Below are 27862 nucleotides of genomic sequence, written 5' to 3' on the forward strand. Positions count from 1 at the left end.
CCTGAGACTTTAACATTTGTTTTAAATATAGTTAAGAGTATGAGCTGTATTTGATGCCAAGTGATTTCCTCAGAAAAGGACCCAAAATAACCTAAATGAAAAAACTGAGAACTGTTTGCTGTCTGTTAATGAGACAAAATAGCAGCAAGGACAGCGATACTAAAGGATTTTCACATTTTCTTAAAATGGGCGTGCTTACATCCTAAATCACTGTCCAGCACATCTGGTATGATTTCCTCAGGAGCAAAGGCACAGAAATACACAAAGTTAGTTACTCATGAAGACCATGAAAACTGTGTTTTTGGACAAACCACAAAAACATGGCCAAAACTATTAGTCTAGTCATTTTGGATCCAGGAGTTCAAATTCAGTGGTTTCTTAAACATGAAGTCTCCATTTTTAATAACTAAGGACTGATAAAAGTAAATAAATTAAAACAAAACAGAATACTTTTAAAATATTATCTCAAGAGAAAACAATTATCACTTGAATACATTATCATGCCAGTTTATTGAGTTTTCTTATTAACTAGAAGAGAACCAATAGTAGGCTGTCTTGCACAGAAATGGTATAATGTGCCCTCCAGTGTTATCAGTTGGAAATGCAGTTAGGGTCAATTTAGTTAATAGTTAATATCACATTCTTTAGTTTTATCTGCCTTCATCACCAGTTTCATGGTGCACTGTTTATTGTCGATAACAACCTCACATTCTGGGGGGGCCACCACGACACCACCAATCCTGGGTAAAAAAAAAAGCAGAAGTAGAACATTGGTATGGTTTGTGAGATTTTTCTTAGAGGCTAGAGTAGAAAATATGTGCTTATACTGCCATTCTACAAGTCATTTCATAGCATCAACGTCAGTCATGAAAAACGCATATTGACTACAGTGAGATGATTCAAATGGATCAGTCTGGAAGACAGAGTGCATGTGTGCTAACGGAGCTAACTACTGAATGGATTCAATTCAGGAACGTTTAAAACATTCATTTAGCTGGGATGGGGAAGAATGTGTGTATGCCTGTGTAATATGACCACAGTGTTATGGTTGCAGTGCATAGATGCCAGATCCCTATGAAGTATCCCCTTGGCAAAGCTTCCAAAATTCAGAATCTTACCGTCTTAGGATAGCATATAGCATGCATTTATTTCAATTCCAAATGATATTTGAATTATTAAATTAATTATAATGTCTATTGGAAGTGTGTCCTCTGCATGCATTCTGTCAATATGGTACTAAATGCACCATCTAAATTCAGTCAGTCTATTAAAAATTAAAAATGTTTGATAAAATGTTACATGCACTGGATGACTTCAGCAAAATTATCAGCTGAACAGCTCTATACTGCACTGCTACTCCATGCTTATGAATGCAAAAACGATACTTAAAGCATCAAACTTTGTTCAATGAAAAGGTACAGCTCCAGAAAAGTGTTTGATTGGGCATACCAAGCATCTTCAAATCAAGTTATTAAGAAAAACCAACTCTGTTTATGCCTAGTGCTGAAAGCCTAATCAGCCACTGCTTAGAAAATGTGTTCAAATACTCCTTTGACTTGACCACTAGTTTGAAGCTCAGCTCAGACTGTAAGTCTTTATGGCATCATTAGTATAGTGGTTCTGCAGTAAAAGCTGTGCTCACATGTTGCAGCAGCTGATTCCCTCGTCAGAGCAAGAGCACTTATAGCAGTCCTTCACCCATGACTCGCCGAACTTCCGCATCACACCATCATCGTCTTTGCAACCTGGGCACAGGCAAAAAAAAAAGACAATACAATGAGGATAATTTGAAGGATATTTTTTCCAAGATGCATCGTCGCTTGGCATATTTAGAAAAATGTCAAACTGAGTAGCTCAAAACTGGCGGTGTTAATTCTCAGTAGTTCGCCCAATCTACATGCTTAAACCCTGTAGCATAACATAATTGTGATTGGTCCCGGCGCAAATATTTTTTTCTTGGGTTACATTCCATTACCATTCTGCTGGTTTATTTTGTTACTTTTCAGTACACCACGTTCAGTATGCCACTTAGTACTGTATCACTTTGAATACTAAAGTGCAAATTAACACCAGACAACTCTTGTGAGTTTGTTACCTTTTAAGATTAAAAACCATAGAAGGGTAAAAACAGGCCAGGCTGACATTGGTATGATGTAAGCAACACAGCTACAACTAATAAAATTGATAATGGGTGTGTTAGATTGACAGTAGGTGTGCGAATGATCAAGCATTGACAATAGTCAATAGTATTGGCGGTGTCGAGGGGGTGGGGGGCCCCCAAATCAAATTCTGCTTAAGGCCCCATGAAGGCTTGGGCCGGCCCTGTGTTTGACACTGGCTTTTATTGATATGTGGATGATGGTGCCCGTTTATGTGAATGTATCCTGTTGCTTTGTTGGAAGCCCTTTGTGCTTGACTCAGTCCACGGGATATCAACTGGATAAGGGCATCCACTGGATATCATAAAAGGAGATGTAACATTGTAATGTATTCATGTACATTCTGTAAATCTTGTATAATGCTCTGGATAGGGGCATCTGTAAAGCAACAAAATGTAAATGTTACTCACCCTTGGGCGGGTTATTGATGTCTGTGATTTCCAGCTGCTTGAAGAAGCACTGAGCGTGACACAAGGCAACCAAGGCCAGGGCAGAGAGGGTGATGAAAATCAGGAAACGCTGACAGAAACACAAAGACACATGTGCACACACACACACACACACACACACACACACACACACACACACATCCATCTCAATATGACAGCATTTATTGTTTCCAGAATGAGGAGAACGAGTCTGTATGGTTCTACCATGTTCTTCTTGATGGAATCAACATATGAACACATCAGGTCTCAAGAGTTAGAATATAGTAACACAGGTGATGGTTTGGTGACTAGGCAGTGTAGCATGTCAGGGTTGCCCTCCTAAGATTAAAAGGTTCAATTCTTTCAGGCACCTGACCTTATAACCTAGGCTGCACACCCAAGTCCAAAAATCTGCAGTATATGAATTCACAACTCTTTGGGAAAGATCCCTCAATTTACATACATTTTGGGGGCTGTTGTAAGTGAAACTTACTCACAAAGAATGCATTACAATATATTACATTCATTTAGCAGACATTCTTATCCAGAGTGACTTCCAGCTCAACAGAACATAAGTGTATTCATTCAATTAAATGAGCAACAGTGTCAGACCAGGCTGACAACACTCCCAGACCAGTGAGTGTGAGGATAACCCTATCTGAGTTGTACCACAAGTTAACTTGTGCAATCTGATGGAAGCCAAGTATACTACCATACAACAGTCTCTAGAACACAGAATCCAAATTATATCACAATACTACACGTAAAATAAGTATCTGATACTAGAGGTATCAGCTGTTAGGGGTGAGGATTTAAGTGGAATTGAGATGCAGTCTGAAGAGGTGAGTCTTCAGTCTGTGTCAGAAGATGGCCAGTGATTCTGCTGTCCTAATGTCCGTGGGAAGTTCATTTCACAACTGGGGGACTAGTATAGACAGGCATCGTGGCTGAGAGGAGCAGCCCTGTCGGGATGGGACAGTCAGTGGCCCACAGGTTGCAGACTGTAGTGGTCTAGCTGGTATAGTAAACCACAAAGAGCTCCACTTGGAATTCCCCCCATGCTAAACACTGCAAAAGTATGTTTAGTACATTTAAAAAACTGAAAAGCCTCACCCATGCCAACAACTAAGGCAGTGTACTGCTTTACATGATATTGCCAGATACACTGACAAAGATACACTGAGAGATTAACTGTTAGAGAGAGTGTGGTGCTCAACCAGTAATTATTTGACATGTTTTTGGTCCTGCCTGAATGTACAAGCTTTTTGGTTTTCTGTTGTGACCACTATTACACACATACTGATTCCTGTCTCTGACACAAGATGCTTCAATGTTAAATATTTTAGGCATATATGTTTAAAGTATAATATGGTACAATATTCAATATTTTAGGTATAATTCCAGACTATATACATAACTGCTAAGAGAGATATTGCTCTAAAGTTTATGTACAGCAGCCAATAAATCCATAAAGTAAAAGTAGTCCAAAGAAGAACTTCCAACCTATGGGGAACAGATAAGAAAGTTCCTATAAGTATAATGCAATTGAAAAGACTACGTACCAGAGAGATTACAACAGGAAAAATGTACAGAAATACAAGCGTTGTTGGCAAAAGTGTTCCACAATGAGAATGCTGCAACTGACCAGCATAAACCCCACACCAGTACTTCTTGGAAAGCCTTTTATCTTACTGTAGATGTTTACAACCTCTAGAAAAATATTCAACCTACTTATACTCTTTAAGAAATGTTATGTTTGGTCTCCTTTCTTTTTTCTTTTTTTCTTCTCCTTTTCCTTTTTTCTACTCTCGTAATTCATGGTGGCGTTATGCACATGAAACTTGCCATGGTTATGGACAGATACAGTATGTTAGCTGTGAGGTAATGCCTCATATTTATTTCAATACATTTAATTGCAGAGCAGTTTTTTTGCTAATGTTTCTGTGCAGACATATGGAGGATATGTATGTGATATGTATCTTTGAATAATCTGGTGCATTTGTACACTGAAAAAATGTTTGGTATAATAATAATAATAATAATAATAAACTTTATTTATGTAGCACCTTTCATATCATGGAATGCAGCTCAAAGTGCTTTACAAGAGAAACAATAAAAATCACAATGTACAAAGGAAAAAAAACAGTAAAACAATAAAATCCTAAAAAGATAATAAATAAATAAATAAATAAATAAATAAATAAATAAATAAATAAATAAATAATGGTAATAAAATAAATAGATAATGATAAAAACAATCCTAAGATATAAAGAGCATAAGACAAGTAAAAGAAATATAAAACGAGTATAAGAAATATAAAAGAAAGATGAAATAATGAAAATGGTGTAAAATAAGAAGAGTGGAATTAATTGAAAGCACGATCATAAAAATGGGTTTTGAGCTGTTTCTTAAAACTATCAACAGAGGTTGCTTGTTTTATTTGTAATGGGAGTTTGTTCCAAACCTTTGGTGCATAAAAACAGAAAGCTGCTTCACCATACTTTTTATAATTCATTTTTGGGACATTGAGCAAGCCAGCACTGGACAACCTAAGGGAATGGTTTGGAACATACTTAGATAAGCAATCGCAGAGGTATGAAGGTCCTAAACCATTTAGGGCCTTGTAAACAAGTAAAAGAATTTTAAAATCTATCGGGGAGCCAGTGCAATGAGGCTAGAACTGGTGTAATATGTTCTCTTTTCCGGGTTTTTGTTAAAATTCTGGCTGCTGCATTTTGTACAGGTTGCAGCCTATCAATAGTTTTCAATTAGTATATGTATCAAAACTGTGTGGCAGCTGACCTGCCTTTTCTATGTCTCATTAACTTGACGGTTTTTAATGTTGCAAGTCTTTATGTTATAGATTATTGTAGCCCTGTGAACTGCACAAAACAACTGTACTGATAAGAGACAGGAATATTAACAGCACCAAAGGCACATGTAAAAGGCACAAATGTACAAGCACCTACAGTCACAGGTATTTCATTTTTAAATGCAAATACAGTAAATATTAAATATACAAATTCAATATCTCACTTTAACATTAAAAAAATTAAGCAGATTTCATAAGTTAGTTGGCAAATCAAAGCCAAAGAATGTTGTAAGAGAGTAACAAAACAACTCCTAGCTACGTTTTCCTAGCTAATGAGTGAAGTTAAATAAATCGATAGTAAAAACCTTACCATGGCTGTATGGTCGGGTTGTATGCCTGTTAACAAAGAACAGGTAACAGACCGGTTTGAAGGTTTATATGACCATGCACACACTGTGTACTTCCTCTTTAAACAGATAAGGAGTGAACAATTTGCTTTTGGCTGGAAAGAGAAAAGATAAATATTTGTCATTTGGGTAGACTTCATTCATTGCCACCAATGCACTCCTGCTCTCAGCGCACCAGGCTTCCAAAGCACTTAGATTTTAATTATAATCAGCCATAAAATCAACCATAAAACAAGAGGACGATCAATTCAAATTCAATCCAAATTCATTTTCCCACAGTTCTATGGCTGCTTTGAAACATTATCTTTATCATTATCTTTCATTACACTCCTTTCTTTCATGGTATCAAACCTTCATGCAGTTTATGTTCAGTGGGAAAACAACTGTATTCAAAAAAGACCTCACTATGTTTGCATGAAAGTATGGATATAAATATGATAGGACAGGTCTACTCAACAGACCAAGAACGCGGGTGGAATAAAGAACATGAAAGTAGTAGTTGATTTCTTTTTAAATCTTACCACCCACTTGCGTGGATCATTTAATAAAAGAAAGTAATGCAGTGAATGTGGACAGCACACATTACCACATGTGATTGCATTCCCGCCAACTGGCTAATTATCCCTCACTGGTACCACCTGCGCAGGCAGAGCGTTTGGTGCTTTGAACTTTTTGAATGAGAGACAATAGAGGTGACAAGAGGGAGAGACCAGATTTCAAGTTCTGTTGGGTTTTAAGCAGAGGATTGTGGTTAATTGAACTGGAAAGGAGGAAAGCTGAAAGTATTAATTGTCCACTTATGCATGGTGTATTATGAATATACAAGTCTTAATGTAGTGTGCGGTGAGGTCAAAGTGTGAGCAGCTATGAAATGTGGTTGTAAGCCTATGGCTGAGTGTGAAACTTTGTTTAGGCTGCCTTAATGCTTTGATGGGATGTAACTAATAGCTTGGTACCCATTGTAAACTAAACTAAACTATTGCCTGGAGTGCTTTATCTGCATGAGTAAACAGACTTTACATGCCAAACGGACTTTAGGAACAGGAATTGAAAAAAAAAAGGTCTCTTTGTACAGCTGGCAACTTCAATCAGACTGCATGGGTTTATTAACCCATGGCTTATTCACCTGACCTGTTGTCATCCTGTAGAGTCCCATAACCATTAGCCTGATGATTCTTGTAGGTTTTTAAAATCAGATTCAATGTTGATATTATAAAGATCAGTATGTCTCTGCAGCACAGAAGTGAAAAAATAACCACAAAGTATGCAAAGTTCCACTCAGGAAGAACATGGCACAGAAACACACAGTTAACTGGTCATGGAAAATGTGTCTTTGGTCCAACTTCAAAAACATAGTCAATGTGGGAAAGCTCAAGTCATTGAATTAAAAAAAGAATTAAAGTCAAGAATTAAAAATTAAATCAAAAACACTACATGCTTTTTTAACAAAGAACTGAGGAAAGTAAACAAAGGCATACTGAAATTTTTCAAATATTCCCTCGAAAGAAAACAAACATCTCTTCAATGCATTGTCAGGATGTTGCTTTATTGAGTATTCTTACATTAACTAGAAGAGAACCAAATGTAGACTGTGAAATGGTATAGACTGCCCTCCACTGTTTTCATTTCAGTTCAGTTTAGACAGGCACACATTCCTTAGTTTTATCTGCCTTCATCACCATTTTCACGGTGCACTGTTCTTTGTTGATAACAACCTCACAGTCTGGGGGGGCCTCCAACATGTCGCCAATCCTAGGTCAAAAAAAGAATAGTTATAGAAGTAGAACATTGGTATGATTTATACATTTTTTGTTAGAGGATGGAGAAGAAAATATGGTCTTATAGTGCCATTCTACAAGTCTTTGACTTCAGTCATGAAGAACGCATATTGACTACAGTGAGATGATTCAAATGGATCAGTCTTGAAGACAGAGCGCATGTGTGCTAATGAAGCAAACTACTGAATTGATTCAACTCAGGGATGTTTAAAACGTTCATTTAGCTGGGATGGGGAAGTATGCATGCATGCGTGTGTAATATGACCAGTGTTATGATTGCAAAGCACAGATGCCAGATCCCTACGAAGTATCCCCTTGGGAAAGCTTCCAGACTCCAGAAACTTACCTTCTTAGGATAGCATATAGCATGCATTTAATTCAATTCCAAATGATATTTCAATTATTAAATTAATTATAATGTCTATTGGAAAAACTGTAGTCACACTGGAGTGTGTCCTCTGCATGCATTCTGTCAATATGGTACTAAATGCACCATCTAAATTCAGTCAGTCTATTAAAAGTGTCATGGTTTGATAAAATGTTGCATGCACCGGATGGCTTCAGCAAAATTATCATCTGAACAGCTCTATACTGAACTGCTACTCCATGCTTATGAATGCAAAAACGACACTTAAAGCAGCAAACGTTGTTCAATGAGAAGATAAAGCTCAGGATAAGCGTTTGATTTGGGCATACGAAGAATTTTCAAATCAGCTTTCTATGAAAAAATTCTTGTGCCTGGTGCTGCAAGTCTAGGAAACGTGCTCAGATACTACGGAAAACACTCTTGAAAACTAGTTTGAAGCTCAGCTCAGCTCAACTCTCCGTTAGAGGGTAACAGCTGTGAGTCTTTATGGCATGATCGGTGTCGTGGTTATGTAATTAAAGCCGTGCTGCCGTGCTCACTTGCTGCAGCAGCCGATTCCCTCGGCAGAGCAAGAGCACTCGTTGCAGTCCTTCACCCACGAATCCCCGAACTTCCGCATCACACCGTCAGCGTCCTTGCAACCTGGGCACAGGCAAAAAAGACTCTACAATCAGCGTCATCGTTTTCCTAACACCAATATCTCATCAACCAGGAGTTCCAGGTTTTCAATGATATTTTTTCTGGGTGCATCGTTGCTTGGAGTATCCTGAAAAATATCAAACTGAGTAGCTCAAAACTGGCAGTGTTCATTCTAAGTTCGCCCACTCCACACCCTTAAAGCATTTTCGTTTGGGAAACATGGTCCATAGTGTGGAGGTTGTTTACTCCTCGCGAATAGACTTTGTTTGACTTGTCGTGTGTGGCAACTGCAGGGTGTGATTATGGTGCGTGTGCAGGCACCACCGCTATAACATTTTTGACAATTTTAGTGAAGAGAAAGATTCTGCTGGTATAGGTGACCAAAAATCACCTTGATTACACATCGCAGCAAGCAATGTAATTTACGAGTCTCTTTTTTAGGGTTACGGCTAAGTAAAGGTAAGGGTAGGAATTCTGTTAGGTTCTTCGATCTATACTGCAGATTGAATTTTTGAGACATAGCTTGTTGGAGTCATTCAGACGCAACTGCGTATTAGTCGCGTCACGAGTGATTTTAAAAAGAAGGTAATTCCTCCCTGCACCTGCTAAACATTTAAGGCTAGGCTACTACTTATTAGAGTGTGTAGCAGATAGCCCACCTCTCCGACTCCATTTTTTTTACACCTTCCCTGGTCTTTTTATTAACCGTTTATTAATGTTTAATTGTATGTATTATCTTTCAAATGGAATGTAGCTATCCATCGTAGCCTGTACATAGCCTACATGTAAATGTAGTCCTAATGATACGTTTGTTTATTTATTTATTTAGCCCTGGTTGGTTTCGCCAAGGCATTTGAATTGCTGGGATAATTAATCGACAGTTCAGGCTTCCTCTTTCAGATGACTGCATAAAATTGCGGAGGAGGACGATTAGTTGAGGTGTATGTAATTTCGATGGTGTGAACCCACTACCTCAACAGAACTAAGTGTCGCTATTTTTACTTGTTTTTGTGTGAAATTGTATTGTATTTTACCCGTGTGATGCTTTGTACTGCAAGGATTCACATATTGTTGTGTAGCGATCAAGTGATTGTTTGACAGACTTCAACTGCTAGTTTTGGGTCTATAGCTAAAGCGTTCCCTTCTCAGCTGGCTGCTCGTTAACTAAACGCTGCATTCATTGGGGTGCCTGTGCTGAGGTGGAATAGGCAGCCTCATTTCTCATCCTCATTGTAGGAAGGCTCCGTAGGGAGTCCATTTACGAGAGTGCATACAGGGAGGCCACTGGGGGCAGCCCTGTCACATAACTGTCTTACATTGCTCTTAATTAACGCAATGAGCTGTGTGCTTCTAATCACATCTATTACTTGTGGAAGTTCTACTTCAAGGTATGTATCAGCATTGAATGATTAATTCCTGTTGGATATATTGTCTTGCACTTGTTTGGCAGGGTGTGCATTTGTGGACTCAGCCCTGTATTTGACACTTGCTCTTGTTGATATGTGGACGATGGTGCTCTTATATGTGTAACTTTTTGTGTCATTTTGTTGAATGTCCTTTGCTCTGGATAGAGCGTCTGCTAGATGTCAAAGTGTCTCTGGATAAGAGAGTTTGCAGCAAAACAAAATGTAAATGTAGGCTGCGGTCAGTAAGGATCGGGCCAAGTTTGCACCCTCCCATTTAATCAAATAATCTCACACAATATTACTGTATCCACAGGCACACCTAATCCTGAACCATGTTGACCAAGTGCCATTTCAGTGTTATTAACCAGACAAGCATGGGAATCCAACGTCTGTTGCAGGAGGTGCCTGTGTGAACCTCTGTACTCACCCTTGGGCGGGTTATTGATGTCTGTGATTTCCAGCTCCTTGAAGAAGCACTGAGCATGACACAAGGCAACCAAGGCCAGGGTAGAGAAGGTGATGAAAATCAGGAAACGCTGACAGAAAAACACACACACACACACCTCCATCTCAATATGACAGCATTTCATGTTTGCAAAATGGAGAGAACAAGTCTGTGTGGTGCTACCATGTCCTTCTGGTTGGAGTCAACAGATGTACATAACAGGTCTCAGGAGTGAGTAGAATACAGTGGCATGGATGGCGGTATGGTGACTGGGCAGCTTAGGCCTCTCAACCAAAGTCCAAAAGCACGCAGTATGTGAACTCTTCAGTAAAAGATCTCTCAATTTTACACAGGTCTTGGGGGCTGTTGTAAGTGAAACTTACTCACAAAGGATGCATTACACCATAAAGAGCTCCATTTTGACTTTTCCCCATGAAAAAAGAATGTTTTGCACATTTAAAAAAACTGAAGAGCCTCACCCATGCCAGCAACTAAGGGAGTGTACTGCTTCACATGATATTGCCAGATACACTGACAAAGATGTTCTCAGATAGAACTACTCTACATATTTTGTGGTCCTGCTTGAAAATTATATGTTATGACAGCTATTAACAAAAAATCCTAATTGTGCCTTTGACAAATGATGTTTCAATATTTATTTTAGGCACAACACCTATATATAAATAACAGGAAAGAGATATTTTTCCAAATTTTATTGACAGCAGCCAAAAAAGTCCATAACATAAAGTGGTTAAAAAAAGATCCTCCAACTCATCACACCATAACAAGCTGCATTTGGACTTATTTCCCTTCCTCAAAAATTCTTTATGTTTTTAATTGTATTTAATTGTGAAATGTCTGAGTAATAAAGATGTCTTCCAATTTGTCAATACCCAAGCTAGCTTCAATCAATTGCATTAAAACAGATCAATTGTTTCACTGTTTGTCAGTCTGAGGTTGTAAGTCATTGCTTGTCGTTAACTGTTTAATTGTACTTAACAAGCCTAACCTGCCAAACCGGGGACTTGTTAAATACAGGTGTGTGTGTGGCTGAGCTGGAAGCTCCTTCTGTTTGTATCTTTGTGATAAGCATTGGGCAGCTTCTCCACATCCTCCATGCTAAATGCCGCAAAAGTATGTTCAGTATATTTAAAATTCAAGAACCTTGCCCATGCCAAGAGCTATAGGTGTCAACATCTTTACATGGTGCTGCTTTCTCCTTCTCTTATCTGAACTGAGATTTCTTATTCCTGAGACAGGAATATTCACAGTACCAAATAGATTTACAAATCTAAAATGCACTAATGTACAATCATCTGTTGCCATAGATATAATTTCATTTTTAATTGGAAATATGTCTCACTTTAACATAAACAATCTGAGCAGGTTTCTTAACTTGGCAAATCAAATTCAAAGTAAGAAAACTCCTAGCTAGTTTTCTCTGGCTAATGAATGAAGTAGAACAAATGCGATAATAAAAAAAACTTACCATGGCTGTGTGGCTGGGTTGTGTATCTGTAAAGTAGCACTTAACAAAAAACAGGTAACAGACAAGTTTAAGAGTTTATATGACCATGCACAAGCTGCGTACTTCCTGATGAAACGGATAAGGAGTGATGTATTTGGTCTGAATTATTTGATTTTGGGTGGGTTGAACAAAGTAAACATTAGTCATCCAGATAGATTTCATGCACAGCCAGCAATTCACACAACTCCGTCTTACATCACAGTTCCAAAAGTCTTAATTAAATTAAAAAGTCTTAAATAAAATTCTCATTTTAATTACAATCAGTGCTCTCTATCCCTATCTCACCTTTTAAGCACCAGCCAAAACCACTGAAATGACACCAAACAACAGCACCCTAAAATATGAAAAAAAACAGGTATTCAATTCAAATCATAAACACCACATGAACAAATAATAGATTTAACACAGATATTCCCTATTATGACCAGATCTTGGGTTCCTTCAGCCTTCCATACCCAACTGTCTATAGTAGGAGTGTCTAGGTGGTAATGGGTTGTCTCCCATTTCAACTACATTGTTACTGTATGCTTGTCATGGATGTTCTGTTTTAGACCACTGCCTTTCAAAAGTACGCATACAGAGCCAACAAACAGAATACTTACAGCTTCAACAATGGCAGAAATAAAACTTTCAGTGTGAAACATTAAGAGTTGACTATCTGGACAATATATTGTATATCGGTGGCAACATTCTGACAAAGATTTAAAAAAATGGCAAACTTGATTCAACAGGCATGTGCTATGTTGCTACTTTGTATTAGCTTCCCACCAAACTGAACACAATGATGTTCTGACTCCACTTATGTTTTTTGCCAAACACATTCTCCTGGTGACTGAAATCAACTATATTGAACATGTTGAACTTGATCAACTCACTGGTTCTGATCTTTATTCAAATATGGTTAATGCTGAGATTACAGGCTATTTACAGAGGACTTCAAGTTGGTGTTACAAAAATGGATAAATTCTGTTTTCACAGTGTGGCCAGACTTAACAAATTTCTCCACATGCCCACTGAATGTCCAAGGTCAGCCGAGTACGCCCATGGTCGAATAACTATGCATAACATTACAGTGAGTTTTGGTAAGCCGATAAATGACCTTAGCCTGTTCAGCAAGTTCATCTCAGGTAAAACATGCCTTCTGTAACACTCCTGTCTTGAGACATGGCATCAATCACATGATTAAAAATTCTTTCAGTCAGATGGAATGCTGCTCGCAGTGCACAAATAATGAGACAGCCTGCAGTAGGCACCTCAGTAAACTCCACTAAATCTTTCTGCCTTATCCTGTCAGCTCAATAAACGGGGCCACACCACTGTTGCAGGCCAAGAGTGTGTGGTCATTACAGAGTAGCATTGCACCAGCCAGTTCTCTCACCTTAAGCAGGAAAATCATTTAGACATAAGTGCATGACCAGCAACAGTAATGTGTAATACAGTAACAAGTAGTTACTGTACTTATGTCTAATGCATTTTAGAGGGTATCATCATAGTTTTGCTTGTTGGTGCTGATAATTGTAATATCTGTCCTGCAGCCATACTAAAAGAATATCACAGACCATTTCGACAGCTATTTTTCTCTGATAGAAAACCTTTGGGGAAGCCCTTTAGATACCTTGACTAAGTCTTGAACTTTAAATTTAATATACACATTGCACTTCCAATTCAAGACTCTGTGTTGTCACGAGGACTGTGTTCTCAGTGATACTTGCATTTCCAAGGTGGACTTCCAACAGACACAACATCATGAACTTTAACACAGGTGCAGATGGAAACTGTAGTTAACAGCTAGGGAAAAAGAATTCAGTTCGATTTAATTTAGGACTTCACCCTCCCAACATCCCCTCTGTAAAATGATGTTGAGTTTTATCCCCCGCTTTACACCTCACATTCTCTCTATCAATGAGCTATACAAATCATATACAAATCATATATATCTTATATTGTATATCGTATTGATCATCCATCCAGCTCAATTATCACCATTTAAAAATGAAATGAGTATTTTTCACTGTGCTGCTACTTAATCAGTGCTTTTTTGTTTTTGTCACACAACAGCATGTCATTCCAGGGAGTTAACAGGGAACTGCCTTGAACAAATAAAAGATAAGATGCAAGACTTGCAAGCAAGCTCCTGAAACAAACAATCTTGCTTGTTACTACGCAGCCAACAGCTGAGTTTTTGCCCATTTTATATTTTTGCTGACAGCTGGGCATTTGAATTCTGTGCCCAGTTGGTGCTAGCAGAGCATGCTTCCTTTCCACCAGTGTCCTTAGAGGCATTTTATTTGAGCCAATTGGCCCTTTCATTCTGCTGGCCAAACCACTTCTCTCATCTGAGACTGAAGAGGTGGAAAGTCCTGCCCTCCGTTAAGGCATGAGAATGACTGGTAGCCACAGATACCCACAGATCAGTGGTCTATGGTATTCCAATCATCCGCTCCCTTTCCAGATCTTGCCAGAACAAGCTGGAACACCTTGCCTCTGACAGTGACCACTATTTCCTTCAGGTGACCAAGAGACCTAAAATGAATGTAATATGTGTGGCCCAAGCATCTTTACCAATGAGACATGACCTTGATCACACTGGTTGTGAAGTTCCACAAATATGCTTGCATCCTCAAGCAAACAACCAGCAAGCTACTACTGTCGTTTTTGAAGGATTGTGTGTAACAAGCACCACTTTAATGATTGCAATGATGTTGAAATGATATTATTGTAATGATTCGCTGAATATTTACAGATTTCACTGTAGATCAATGTTTCCCCAGCCCTGGTCCTCAGGGAACACCACATACACCGATTTTCATTCTAGCAGAACTCTTGATTCATTTGGTTTGATCCAGCTGCTCTTTGAATACATATTTGGATTTGGTGTCACTTTTGTTAATTTGATTAGTTGCACCCAGCTCCTGGCTCCACTGAAGCCTGGTCAGGCTTGAGAGCCATCCCAAAAGTAAATATTTACAAAAAAGAAAACCAAAAAAAAAAACCTCACCAAACAGCTTTACACTGTTCACATTAAAAAAAAAACACCTCTGACAACATATTCCTTTCACAAAGAATTTGTAGCAGATCAAGATATGTATGTATGCAGGTATGTGAAATAAAACCGATATTCAACAAACAGCTGTACCAAACTGTTAATGGAGAGTTTCCCTTAAGCTTGATCTGAACCCAGCTGGTGTTGCCATCAATACAGAAAGACCCAAGAGACAGTTACACATATTTACGTGTACCGTTCACATGAAAAACTATTCAGTAGGTAGGTAGAAAGAACAAGCATTTAGGTATTGCACTGCTGTAAACATTTATTGCTGTTCCAGTACATTAGGTCATATTTTCCCCCCACTTAAAATTTAAATTAGTCAACAACAAAAAAATATTCATTGTATAAAAAAAATAATAAATTAAGACACCAAACAATATTGCAGAAGATCATCTTCAAAGGCTAGCAGTGCCCATTTCCTAACAGACCTTTTAAATGGCAGAACACATAAGTGGTGTGAATAGCCAGCTCCCCACTGAGCAGGCTATGGAATCTTTCCCCCATGCTGTACTCATTGTGTTTACAATCTTCTTTACCTAAGGTATGAAATGTGCTCATATCTGTGTCAATAACAAACTGAATTACATACATAACATGTTAGTCCTTTGCGTAAAGTACATCACCACATATTAGCACAACCCCTGGTGGCCCAATATTACACATTTCATGTTACATTATAAATTTTAAAAATATTGTAATACTGAAGGCTTATTGGCAAATGACACAAGACCTTGAGATGAAACCTTCATTTCCTTCATTCTGGCACCAATTCAAGTCAACTCAATTACCATCCCACTGGTAATCTGTCCGTCTTCAAAATCACTTTCAGAATTGGTTGAAATATCACAAGATGACACAAAAAAAGAGGAATTAGTATGGCTATAACTTCACAAAGTTTTATGCGCTAAGGTTGAGTGTTTTACAATACACATCAGCATTACCTTTCAAATGTGAACGGTACTAACACAGGAATGCTGGATACCCAGAACCCCTCCACCTTTTGCCCAAACCTGGACAAACAGTGAGTAGCCCCATGGTTTTAAGCTGAACACCATCCTGCCCTTCAGCCATTTAACAGAGGTGAGTCGGGTTTGACAGAACGTGTCAGTGCAGAGTTTATTTGTTGAACCTGTTCCCAAGTGTTGACCCCGTAGCCACTCCGGCGGCCGAGCCAATTGGGAAAGCCTAGGGCTGGCTCATTCAAACTCATTCAGGAGCCTGCGGTGAGGTCGCCGCTCTGGCAGACCATCGGTGTCGCTGGAATTGTGGCCACGACTACGAGCTTGACCAAACCTACTTTGTCCTCCTTCACGGTTTTGCTGCAGTGCAGCTGCTAAACCATCGTCACGGAGGCTGGAGATCCCCGGGGGGGGGGTGCTAGCCGATGAGGTCCTTCATGAAAGCTGGCCTGGAGAAGGGCCAGCTGTATTCGTTGGGCACGGGGCCGTTGACATTGCACTCGAAGAAGGAGAACATGGGGAACCAGATGCGCGCCCGGCGGCTCTGCTGGTAAGCTCGCGTGTTGGCCAGCGTGTGGTAGTACAGGAAGATCCTGGTGGTGATGTAGAAGGCGATGAAGACGTCGATGGAGTAGTGCTCATGAGCTGCCAGGATGAAGAAGATGCCGAACAGGTTCAGGACCCAGGACAAGGTGTGCAGGAAGTTCCAGGTCCTTGGAGTGTCTGTGAGGGCAGAAAGGATGATGGGAGATTGTGTGAGGCACTGGGAATCAGACACGTACATGGGTGGAGAGAGAGCAGTGCACAACTGCTTTGCACTGCAATATCTATATGAGCCTGGGGCCTGTTTCGACAAAGCCTATTCATTCATTTTTAAGCTTCAATGAATGTAACCACTTTTTACAAACTTAAATGTAACCATTTTATCTATACAACTGAACACTCTTCTGTTTTTCTAACAGAAAAATGTACAAAGTCTGTCTGTCTTTGCTTTTCAAAGACAGACAAATCTCTAGTCTCTACTGGAGTGTTACATTATCTGCAATGGGAACTGAACTGTCTGCAGTTTTATCTCTGGACATGTGGTGGCAGCAGAGGAACAAGAAGACAAAACAATGGAGCGCATTCATTCTTTCAGAACAATGCAGCTTTAAGCAAGAATTGTGAATGGTGAAGCTGTGAATCGGGGCAAATAAGGACATGAGTAGGCAGTTGCAGACATTGGTTGCGAAGTAATGTTTGCAATAGCAGAGGCATTAGGCAACGCACAAAATTACAAAAACAAGAAGGAGCCACTGAATACCAGAGCCGTGTGTGATACAGGTACTGTAGTGCACTCACACTCCGTCACAAAGAAGTTGAGCATGGTCAGGACGACGGTGTGGCCGCTGAACATGTAGTCACCGCAGGTGTGCACCCCGGTCAGGGTCATCCCGAAGCCGCTCCATATGGCCAGCGCCCGCCCCAGTTTGGCCCAGACGTCCCCGTACATCTGGAAGGAAATCAGTCCCCCAGGTCGGGGTGGCAGTGTGACACGGTTACGCATGTATCGGGGGGACTGGGGTCATAGCCTTAAATATGCAGATATGAATCCCAGATGTGCTTTACCTCAATGTGAAAGTCCAGGCATCTAACTAGGTATGGTAAAATAAATGCTCTGTAAGTCCGACTACTGCCCTACACACTTAATTGCTTCGTTACATGTCCGGCTGTATAAACTATGGCTGTGTAAGTCCCCTCAGGATATGGGCCTTGAATCAGATAAATTATGTAGTTCAATCTAATGAAAGTAAATTTGAGCTGAGGCTAGCTCACAGGCACCCCCATGTGGCCACAATGATCTGTAACTGCAGCCGCCAGAGCTTTGCGGGAAAGAAATTCATTAGGCACGGGGTAATTGCCCCAACTAATCATGCAGACCTGCCAGAGTCGAGGAGGAAACATCCTTATCGAGCAGATTGGTTCTCCTCACAGAGATGCGTCTCTTTATCGTGCCAGTGCTGTGAATTCCCCCGAGCTCTTTGGATCAGAGCGGCCCCTTCAACGGCTTTAATAGCCTTTTTTTTAATGCGGCCGTGTCCTCCAGTTTCCAGAACATTAAATCTTAAACACTGCACCACAGTATTCCACTAATATATTCATGTCTGTTTCTTCAGAGATGACTTCTGTTCGTAATACAGATCCTTTGAAATACACAGGGTTGAGAAATTAACTCCATTAAAGGTGTGTTTATGGAAAGATGTGGTGGTAAAGCACTCTGAGATGCTTTCAAGTCAGTATATAAATGCAATCCCTTGTAATAATAGCAGTGCTGATGGCAATGAGAGTAAAAATGTTGATTGACTTCAGCCTTACTTCAATTAGGAATGTTAGTTAACAGTTATGATCTAACAGCTGTAATAACTCAAGAGTAGTGTATTGCGGGTCCAGGTTGTGACACAGGTGTCTGCGCTGGCCCGTGCACAGCCTACCTTTCCCGAGCACTGCAGGTGCTGACCCGGGACAGAGAGGGAGGTGACGAACATGGTGACACAGCGCAGCAGGAACACGGTCCCCGTGAGGCTGCACAGCCGACGCATGAGGATGGACCTGCGGGGGAAACGAGACCACAGCCTGAACCAAAGCGGACCACACAGTCAACCGGCTCTTGAGAGACGGGAGCCTGAAACAACACTGACCTCGTGGTCAATGGCTCATGGGAAACCAGATCATCCTGAAACAACATGGACCTCGTGGTCAGCTAGTTTATAGCTGACTACACCCTGACCAATGTGGAGCTCATGGGTCAATCAGTTCATGTGAGACCATGGGACACCCTGACCAACAAGGACCTCTCAGCTGATCAGTTCACGTACAGAGTAGTAACTTCCCTGTACAGTGCACTTCATCTATGCTGAAGTGGTCACATGTTTGCACATCTTTTGCTTCCAGCTCTGTTTGCCTCTGTATTGTCATCATCTCATGCACAGCCATTGTCTCTGGAGAGAGATGTGTGTGAAATGGCATATGACGAAGCAAACAAAACAACAGCTGTAATAACATCATAACAAAGAGCACATGTAGTATATCTAGTAATGAAAGGGAAAATGTTTCTGAAAAATGTGATTTTTTTTTTTCCCCAGAAAGCTGAAGGGAATTATCTGCAGTTCTACAGAAGGACACTGTGAGAGGCAGCTCACAGTTGACACGTTATGTTAACATTATAGGCCACAATGGCGCACTCCAGAAACGAGGACAAGCCGTGAGCCTGCCCCTCAGAGAGGCATCGTGGGTATTTTTAGCACAGTACCTGTGTTTGTGAAGCAGCAGGACCAACAGCCAAATAATCAACAAGACCAACCCGCATGCTTCAGCCATGGCGAAAGCCCATGGAATTCTGGGTACACTGGAAAGAGAACACAGAACTGGGATTTAACTGAGAGAGACTGGTTAGATGACCTGACTATTATTAACCTTCTTCTCATTTTATTAACAGGGGTGTTCCTTTGTGTGCACAACTGACCAATTTAAGATCTGTCTGTGTGCACTCTGAGCAGAACCTTTGAATCAAAAGCTGTTTTGCTAAGTTTGCTAAGCTGTCAAAAGCACAAGTGGGACAGCATGGAAACGGTTCTCATTCCTTCCATCATTTTTTCCAGGCACTGCACTTACCATCGTTTCTCTGTTAGCTGCTGTGGTTTTAAATACCACCCGACACACGGGCCGGGAAGGGACAGTGGTTTGCTGTGGTTTGTTCAAGCTCCCATTGGTCACTCATCTTCATAAGTGCCGAGTCACCTGTTTCCAATAAACTGTGTGCTGTTGTACACACAGTATTAAGCACACGCTACTTGTAGGGGCCTGAAGCCTTGTCTGAACAAACACTTTCCCTGGATTCTACTTTTCCACCAGAGCCACCCTGTGGCTTTTCCGAGCACCACTTCAACGTGGCGTTTCCATGGTACAGATTCAAAACATTCCTGCTGTAAATAACTGCCGTGCTCCATCAGGGAATACTGTGTTCTGAATCCAAATACACAGTAATACTACTGTTACAGCACTGCATTGTAATGTGCTGTAAGAAGAAGACCCTACTGTGCAGCAAGATGTTAGGGATAGAAACCCAACATTTTGGGGGAATTCCTCCTTAAGCGTGTAATTTCCCAGTTGAAACAATTTATACTTGCTGTAATTGAGCTAAGAAACTAAATATACACTCTTAAATTTGGGGCAGGTATTGTGCAAATTGATTCATTGTTCTGAACAGAGAACAGTCTCTCTCGATTAACTGGTGCGTCTGTGCGAGACGATCCATTTCTTCTATGCCAACCACAGAACCACTGAACTGAGGAAAAATCTGACTAAATTTAACGTGAATATAGATTTAAAGCCTTGAAGCACTGTTTTCAAGGCAGCACTGCAGCCTTTAATGAGTACCCTTAACATAGCCATTACTCTGGTTGCATATACATGTAGCACACAACAGACTGACTGCTTGCGCGCCTATGGTGGATCTCTACATGGTGTTTGACCTCTGCACTTTGACCCTTATAAATAGAGGGCTCACGTCTGTGTCAGCGTGTTGAGGAAAAAGATAAGAGATTAAATGCACGGCACAGGTCTGCCTCAGCCCTGTGGTGGACTTACTCATACAGATGCGAGTAGATATTAATTATGGGATGGAGTTAAGCAAATTCTTCATGGTGTTTTTAATTTGAGATAAATGGTACACTGTAACAGACTTTCAGTGCACTTCAAAGTTCAGACTAAAATGGATCTTTCCCTTTCCAAATCTACAATAACTTCACTGCAGTGATAAATGACGAACAAAGGTCAATGGTTTTGCTGAAAAACACTGTTCCAAAGCTGTCATCTTAATAGACTGAGATTGGTAGCACACAAATATGCCAGTATGATGCCATTCCGGTTCAGTGGACTAAAAGCCTACGACTGGCTGGATAAAGTGGTTTTCAGCTGAAAGGGACAGTTTAAACTTAATCGCTGACAAAATCCTGTTATGTTCTGTGTGTGAATAGTTTTAGCAAAAGTGTGAATACTTCAGATATTGCTTCAGATTATTGGCTATATCTCAACTTCGTTGTTACTTTAATAGCACAGCGGACACCTCAATCCATGGAGCTTTACAGAGGTCATAAACATACCATCCCTTGAGTTACAGAATTGATTCAGATTAATTGCCTTACTGAAAGATACAGCAGTACTGTGCCACCTGAGAATTGAACTTGCAACCTTTGAGATAGAAAGCCAGGCCAACCACCACACCGCCACTTCAACTTGCCCACTTCTACCAAATTCGTCTTTGGTCCTACTAATCATGCTGGTAAAGGTTATATATTTTTTTAGACTTTTTTTAGACATTTATGGAAAAATAACATCAAGTTTGAATGATCAATCTAATGTGGTGAGGTATACAGAGCGCTCCACAGTCTCCATCACAGAGGATCTGAGATGTCTTCCCGTGAGAACTACAGCGCTACTCCAAAATTACAAACTACATCCCCCGATCATGAAAAATACAATACGGTGTTCAGTAAAAACGCTTCCACTAACATGAACCATAACAGAACATATCCACAAACATTAAGGGTTGTATTCAATCAAACTGCATACCTAGAGTTTAAGTAAGCATGTATTTATTTTAACAATCACATAAATACCATTGTCTGATAAAATTAAACCTAATGGAACTAGAAACCACATCCATGTTAATCATTCAGTCCCTTATCTGTAATGCAGATAGATGTTCTTTTTTTTTTGCTGACAACCTAATTACAGGAAACCCGAATAGATCATATGATGACATGGTGGAAATAACTCATTTCACACACTCATTTTACACTTTGCCACATACAGCAATACATCCCCTTAACGCCTTTTTTCACCTTATCTTAAATACATTGGTCAGCTCATTAGAACTCTTCACCATTTCCCCATATCCTCCTTCGAGATCCGTTTCAGATCCACATGTTTGAATTATGCATTGAAAAAGGTTCAAACCGTCACTGACACTGTAATAGACTGTAGACCCTGGATCCAAAGTGACCAAAGGGGGGTAAAAGAGTTACCAGCACGTCATTCCACGGCACCCACCTGTCTAGAAATATATCCGGCAGGGGAGGGTAGGTCTGCATGTCGGGCACGCGGTCGTGCACGATCACCATGACGAAGGAGGTGACGCCACACACGAGCGTGACGTAGATGGAGCTCACCACCGTCTTCCAGTACTCGGGGTCCAGCCGGCGGTCACGCTGCTTGCTCTTGCCGTTGGCGTACTGATGCCGCCGCTCGCTGCCGGCGCTACCGCCGCCGCTGCCATTGTGGGCCAGCGCCGGCTCGCCACCCCCGCCACCCTCCTGGCGGGCCAGGCCCAGCTCCTCCAGGGCGTGGCCGTTCTGCCTGCGCAGGCCGCGCAGGGACGCCGACAGCCGCTTGATGTCGCCCAGCACCTGCAGCTCCAGTGGCGGCGAGCGGAGGTCGTACTCGGTGAGGGCCAGCAGGCCGGCGCCGTCCAGCCGGTGGCGCTCACACAGGAGCTCCACGTAGTCGCAGAAGCCCTCCGCCCGCAGCCACGCCGCCACCTGCCTGGTGCTCCAGCCGCGCACTCCGAGGCCCGGGGGCGCCATTTCCCACCCCCTCGACCCCGCTCCTCTACCTGGAGAGAGATACAACAGGAACAGGAAACAGCTAAGTTAGTCACTCACATTGTCAGTATTTCGGCCCCCTAGCTGTTGTTTGGTGTTTCTCCCTGTCTGTCAGTGTCGTCCATGTGCTTTTGTTTACAGTTCCCATGTGTTCCTGCCCTGCCTTGCTCTCCGCCCTGTCCCTGCCCACCTGATTTCCTGATCGTCTCCACCTGCCTGCCTGCCCACCTGCATCCCATCTCCTCGTCAGCTCAGCCCTTTACATACCTTGCTTGTCTCTGTCTCGTTGCCAGTTCATCTCAGTTTTTCTCTGTTGCGTACCCGCCTGATAACTCGTGATGGTGATCCCGTGCTGACTTCTGCCTGACTGCCGACTTCATCCCTGCCCACTGCCCTGTCTCAGTTGCCTGATCTGCCTGCCTTGCCCAGTTTTCGACCCTTGTTCCTTGTTTATTCTGCCTCGGACTGCCTTCCTGGTCGGACGCTGCCTGTTCTGCCACTACGAACCTGCCTTGCAATTTCAATAAAGCCGCTTGGAACCTGAGTACACCTGGTCTGTGTTTGAGTCTGTGCCTGTGCCCTGACACACATGGTCACCGGCTTCAGCAAACAGGGGCCTGGCTGGACTGTCTGCTAATCCTCTGCACCATTACTGCCAGCTCTTCAAGGTATTATTATGCCAGGCTTTACTGCTGCTTGGATGGAGTGCCAAGCAGTTCTTTTGTTTGTTGTTTTTTTTTTGCTAAGAAGCTGGGAAATTCAATCAAACCAATACTGACATGTCTTGAGGCCAAGAGCTTTAGAGTGAGCCGTGTTGACTAACGGTTCCAAAATGTAAGTGGAGGTCGAAGTTGTTCGCTTTGTTGGCTGTCTGAATCTGCAAACTGCCTTTAGTCACTCTTAAGAGGCCATGCGCTTCCATGTACAGTCAAGGTTGTACAAACTGCACATCAAAATTTTGAAATACATTCAACTTCATCTGTTACTGCATTACTCCAAAGCACATTAAAGTGTTTAAATTAGCTACATGCTATAACTATGCTCCTGAATCCAGGAGAAACAGCAACAGGAGCACTTCATGTGGAAGGCAAATATGAGGCCCTTATTTGTAGAGCAGGATGGATTCAAGCAGAATACATAAAACAAGATTACACTGGTGTGTTCAAGGCAGTGACAGAATGACTACACATTTAGGATTTACTCCCATGACAAGATTACATTAGGGAAAATATTAAACGGTGGATGAACTACTATATACGCTCCAAAGGTACTACTTTCTTTATTACGCTATATATCCTACAAAGCCCTTACTTCCTATATTACCACATTTGGCTTCACTTGCACAATAACTCAAGTTTTCAAACTCTACAAACTCTATACAACTCTACATTCAATTGATGTAGTTTCAGAGCAAGCTGTTACATAACATGCTGTACACTACTTGCAAGAGAACAAGTATTTGCCCTATATAGTCAAATGCAGAAAATAAAAATTTTGTAAAATTTGTAAACAAAAACAATTCAGCATCTTGCCCCCTTCGATGAGTCTTGATCCCTTGTTTTATGCGGCCCACAGTTTGGCTCCCTGGTAACTGACAGCCCACCGGCCTCCCCTCTCTGTTTCAAAGTTCTCCTGATAATCTTAGGCTAGAATAGCAGCTGTTGGGCAACGGCGGCTACAAACAAGGACAGCGTACACGTTGCACAACGAGGCCACCTTCCTGTGCACTCTTTCAGTCCTTTCAAGGTTTAAACAGACCTTTACACACATGCTCTGGGATATCATATTGACTTATGCAAAAGAAAATGCTCTGAGCCACCAGAAGCGACTGCCTGCTGTCTAATCTCGCTCAGTGAAGGTCCTCTTGCACAAGACACTGGATCCCTGAAGAGTCTACTTAGAAAGTTGGAGGAGGCTGCCATTATCTGTTGTCCCTCCGCACTGTTTGCATAGAAGACCATTTTAAACATGCCTTAAACATACATTTTTACGACGGATACATTTTCACAAACCTCAACATAAACAAAAGTTCCTTGGGATTAATCAGCTCTTGTCTGCTTTGCTTTGGGGTGGGGGGGGGGGGGTGCTAATACATAAAATATGCCTAAATGTCATCTTGAAATTAGGACATATCTAAACAGAATAACTCAATTTTAATTTCATGTGACATATCAAATTTTGGTCATCTTCTTATCAGTATTAGATAAAAGTTATCAATAATAACAAACATTTTTTAAAATAATGTTATGATAATTTTTAAACGTGTTAGAATGATGAAATATAAATGTGATAAAATGATAAACTGTGAACGTTGTGTCTTTTTGAATAACTGCCTGTCCCAAAGCTCTTTCACACGGTGCTTGTGTATCCAGAGTCACGCATTCAAATGAAGGCACTGTGCATTCTAACAAAGGGCCAGAACTGTTCACACAAGCCGCACTCAAAGCAGCAGTTACTGTGACTCAACCTGGGAGACTGGCACCGCCGGGCACAACCATAATGAGTCAGACAGGACACAGCAAGTGACTATCATCCTGTGGTTATGGACAGGGAGTACTTTATACTTTCAAGCCCATACTACCATAGGTATTCTATATAGTGACCAAATAACAAGCTCCATATACTTCACAGCTAAGAGTCCTCCCTGCCCTATTGTTTACACTGAACGTGTTCCAGTTTGCCGATTGATTAATAATGTTCTTGAAGGATCTTAACATAAAAAGGAACCTCCAGACTCGGACAAGGGTGTAGAAAGCACCACAAACTTCTGTTACCAAGCAGGAACCTACTACAGAAAAGGTAACAAAGGACAAAAAGTAATGCAGGAATATCTGGTCTTTACATAAAGCTCCTGTGATGCAAAACTACTTGTTGTAACTTCTCCTCTGCAATAATGTCAACCCATCCGCAACTTGTGAACCATAGTTCAAAAAGCAGTGACTCTCTGCTGAAAAAAGAACAGGGCGACACAGGGCTACTCTATTATAATACTGTGACTGGAAATGGCCTAAATGGTAATGCAAACTTGCATACTACATGTTCATTAGATTGTAAAAGATTTGCATTTTGCCTGATAGTAAAGGCTAACCAAATCTGAATACCAAATTACTGCACAATATAATATTCTGAATATATTTGTTTTCAATCTAGCACATGCTGTAAGATGAATCCTGACAGTAACTACACTTGTTCACAGAACTCTAAGCTGAACTGCATCATTGTGTCACCTGTCCATTCATAATGCAGAAATATGCAAATACAAATAGATGAGGCATAGAGAGGCTGCAAGCTGCATATAACTGATGGGTATCACTGTCCCAAACAGAACATGCAACACATCCTTCCATTTCCATGTTTAAAAGAATGTGTACGTCATTAATTGGTCATGAAAATAACCTCAATAGGTTTCTGTACTGACCTGTAGAATCCCCTCCAACTCAATGAATCTCGGATCATATTTGCGTGGGTTTTCTCTAGGACACCCATCGGTTGAGCACCCTAAAGCAGGTTAGGCCTATATATCCAAACCGTAAAGCAATTACGGAAATACCCTAATGAACGCGAATCTCTTTGTTTCTTAATTCGCAAATGGAGAATGTGGCCGACTGATTTCTGAGCCGGTTGTGGCGTAGAGCCAGCCTGGCCCAGGATTCACGTTTCTGTCGATGGGTCCAATATCTATTGTCCCTTGCAATGTAAGGCTATCTTTGACAGTAATCACAGATCAGACACTGTAATCCTGTAACACAAGCCCTAAAATACTAATTGATTCCCTGCTAAGAGACGCAGTGGCCCCGCCCTCTGATTTCTGATTGGCGGGATTATCTTAAACGTTCCAAAGATGATTCTGACACACGTGGTGAGATCACTCAACGTCTGAAAAAGTCACAACGTTAACTGTTAAGAATATCTCGCTTAGAAGAGATAACTAGCTGGATGCGTACACCGCTTCAGGTTGCACTGCTGATTCAGCAATATTCTCAACCCGCTTACTTATCAGAGGAATGGTACTGCCGAAAATGCTGATGTGTGATTTTCACAAAACTCGTCGAAGCCAAAGAGGAGTGCTGACAAACAAAGTAACCATGATCAACACCTTTAAGAAGATACCAGTGTCTTATCAGCCCCGGGCACAACTGAACCTTGGTCAAAACAAACCAAGTAAAATCAGATCATCTTCTTCGGATATATATAACTTCGCTATAGTTAGCTATTAGCGATGAGCTCCGCTTCAGTAACGATCTCAGAATCAAAACATCCAACAGCCAGTTAACTGCCAAAGTTATCGATTTATCTAGGGAATGTTTTGTTGCTTGATTTCATAGCAACCTACATTAGAAACGGAGCGAGCAATAATACCTGTCTAAAAATCTAGCTAGCTGGCAGCAGTTTTAGCAACCTCTATTCTCAGTTTTTGTCACAATTGTGTGAGTAGCGAGCTGCCGAATTCGGGCGTGTTGCCCCATGGATATCTAACTGCTTAAAATGGCATACCTGTATTTACTCCGTACACAGTTAACAAGCTGATTTGATACACGCATAGTACTCTGTAGCATTCAGATACTCAACTGCACTGGAAAACGCGAGGAAACAAACAGCGAAGTGCTAATCCACAAGACACTGGGCTAAAAGACTAGACATGCTTTGACTCACTGGAAAACATCTTGTTAAGATAGCTACCCATGAACCACATTCCATTCATTGCTCTGCTGCGTCTGTATATTGACGAACTCCAAAGACCCAACAACGGGCAAAAAGTTTGTGAGGTAGCAGCCTAGCTACCTATGAATACACTCATCAGACAGTTATATGTGCTCAGCTACAGCTGTCTAACACAGACTCGACGGCTATAAGCCCATTGAATGCATACAAAACCATCTAGTCAGCTTGCCCGCTAACAAATTCGTGTTCTCCGTGTTAAAATGTTGCTTGCTCCCTTGCCAGAACACTCACCCGAGCTGTTCATTCATTCGATAAATTCGAAACGAAAACGTCTCTCACACGGGTCTGTGAAAGCTATCCCGATTTTCAGAGCCACGGGAAGCTTGCGCCAAATCATTGCTCTCTGAGTCACAAACATGTTCTGACAACCAAGCAGCACTTAAGTAAACAGGAATTGCGTGTGCGAGATGTGTCAAGAACGAGTAACCCCAAGTGGTAGAAAAGAGCATAGTACCAGTAACAGTGACATCTACTGGAAAATGTGAATGCGCTGAAATACAGACATACTTAAAAATGCCTAC

General features: G+C 41.2%; 3 protein-coding genes across 5 annotated transcripts; all 3 read right to left on the reverse strand.

Moving 5' to 3' along the window:
• Window positions 1–507: 507 nt before the first annotated feature.
• LOC118789635 (beta-microseminoprotein-like) lies at window positions 508–5852 on the reverse strand. Its single transcript, XM_036546118.1, has 4 exons — window positions 5771–5852; window positions 2570–2678; window positions 1643–1745; window positions 508–740 (listed from the first exon to the last, which is right to left on the reverse strand). The coding sequence occupies exons 1-4, from the start codon at window positions 5771–5773 to the stop codon at window positions 623–625; spliced, it is 333 nt and encodes a 110-aa protein (XP_036402011.1). The 5' UTR covers window positions 5774–5852; the 3' UTR covers window positions 508–622.
• A 1492-nt stretch (window positions 5853–7344) lies between these two features.
• Window positions 7345–12358, reverse strand: LOC118789628 (beta-microseminoprotein-like). Its single transcript, XM_036546109.1, has 4 exons — window positions 11932–12358; window positions 10425–10533; window positions 8492–8594; window positions 7345–7559 (listed from the first exon to the last, which is right to left on the reverse strand). Exons 1-4 carry the CDS (start codon window positions 11932–11934, stop codon window positions 7445–7447), a joined length of 330 nt encoding a protein of 109 aa, XP_036402002.1. The 5' UTR covers window positions 11935–12358; the 3' UTR covers window positions 7345–7444.
• A 2914-nt stretch (window positions 12359–15272) lies between these two features.
• LOC118789932 (sphingomyelin synthase-related protein 1-like) lies at window positions 15273–27712 on the reverse strand. Of its 3 annotated transcripts, none has more exons than XM_036546673.1 (6): window positions 27573–27712; window positions 22069–22630; window positions 19268–19363; window positions 18450–18567; window positions 17320–17470; window positions 15273–16701 (listed from the first exon to the last, which is right to left on the reverse strand). In XM_036546673.1, exons 1-6 carry the CDS (start codon window positions 27583–27585, stop codon window positions 16397–16399), a joined length of 1245 nt encoding a protein of 414 aa, XP_036402566.1. In that variant the 5' UTR covers window positions 27586–27712; the 3' UTR covers window positions 15273–16396. The 3 variants fall into 3 exon arrangements, with proteins under 3 accessions (XP_036402566.1, XP_036402567.1, XP_036402568.1); XM_036546674.1 differs by lacking the exon at window positions 27573–27712 and adding an exon at window positions 22887–22913; XM_036546675.1 differs by having other exon boundaries at window positions 16577–16701; window positions 17282–17470.
• Between the last annotated feature and the right edge of the window lie 150 nt (window positions 27713–27862).

This window comes from Megalops cyprinoides, chromosome 15 (genome assembly GCF_013368585.1).
Source record: "Megalops cyprinoides isolate fMegCyp1 chromosome 15, fMegCyp1.pri, whole genome shotgun sequence".
In the NCBI taxonomy this organism is placed as follows: domain Eukaryota; kingdom Metazoa; phylum Chordata; class Actinopteri; order Elopiformes; family Megalopidae; genus Megalops; species Megalops cyprinoides.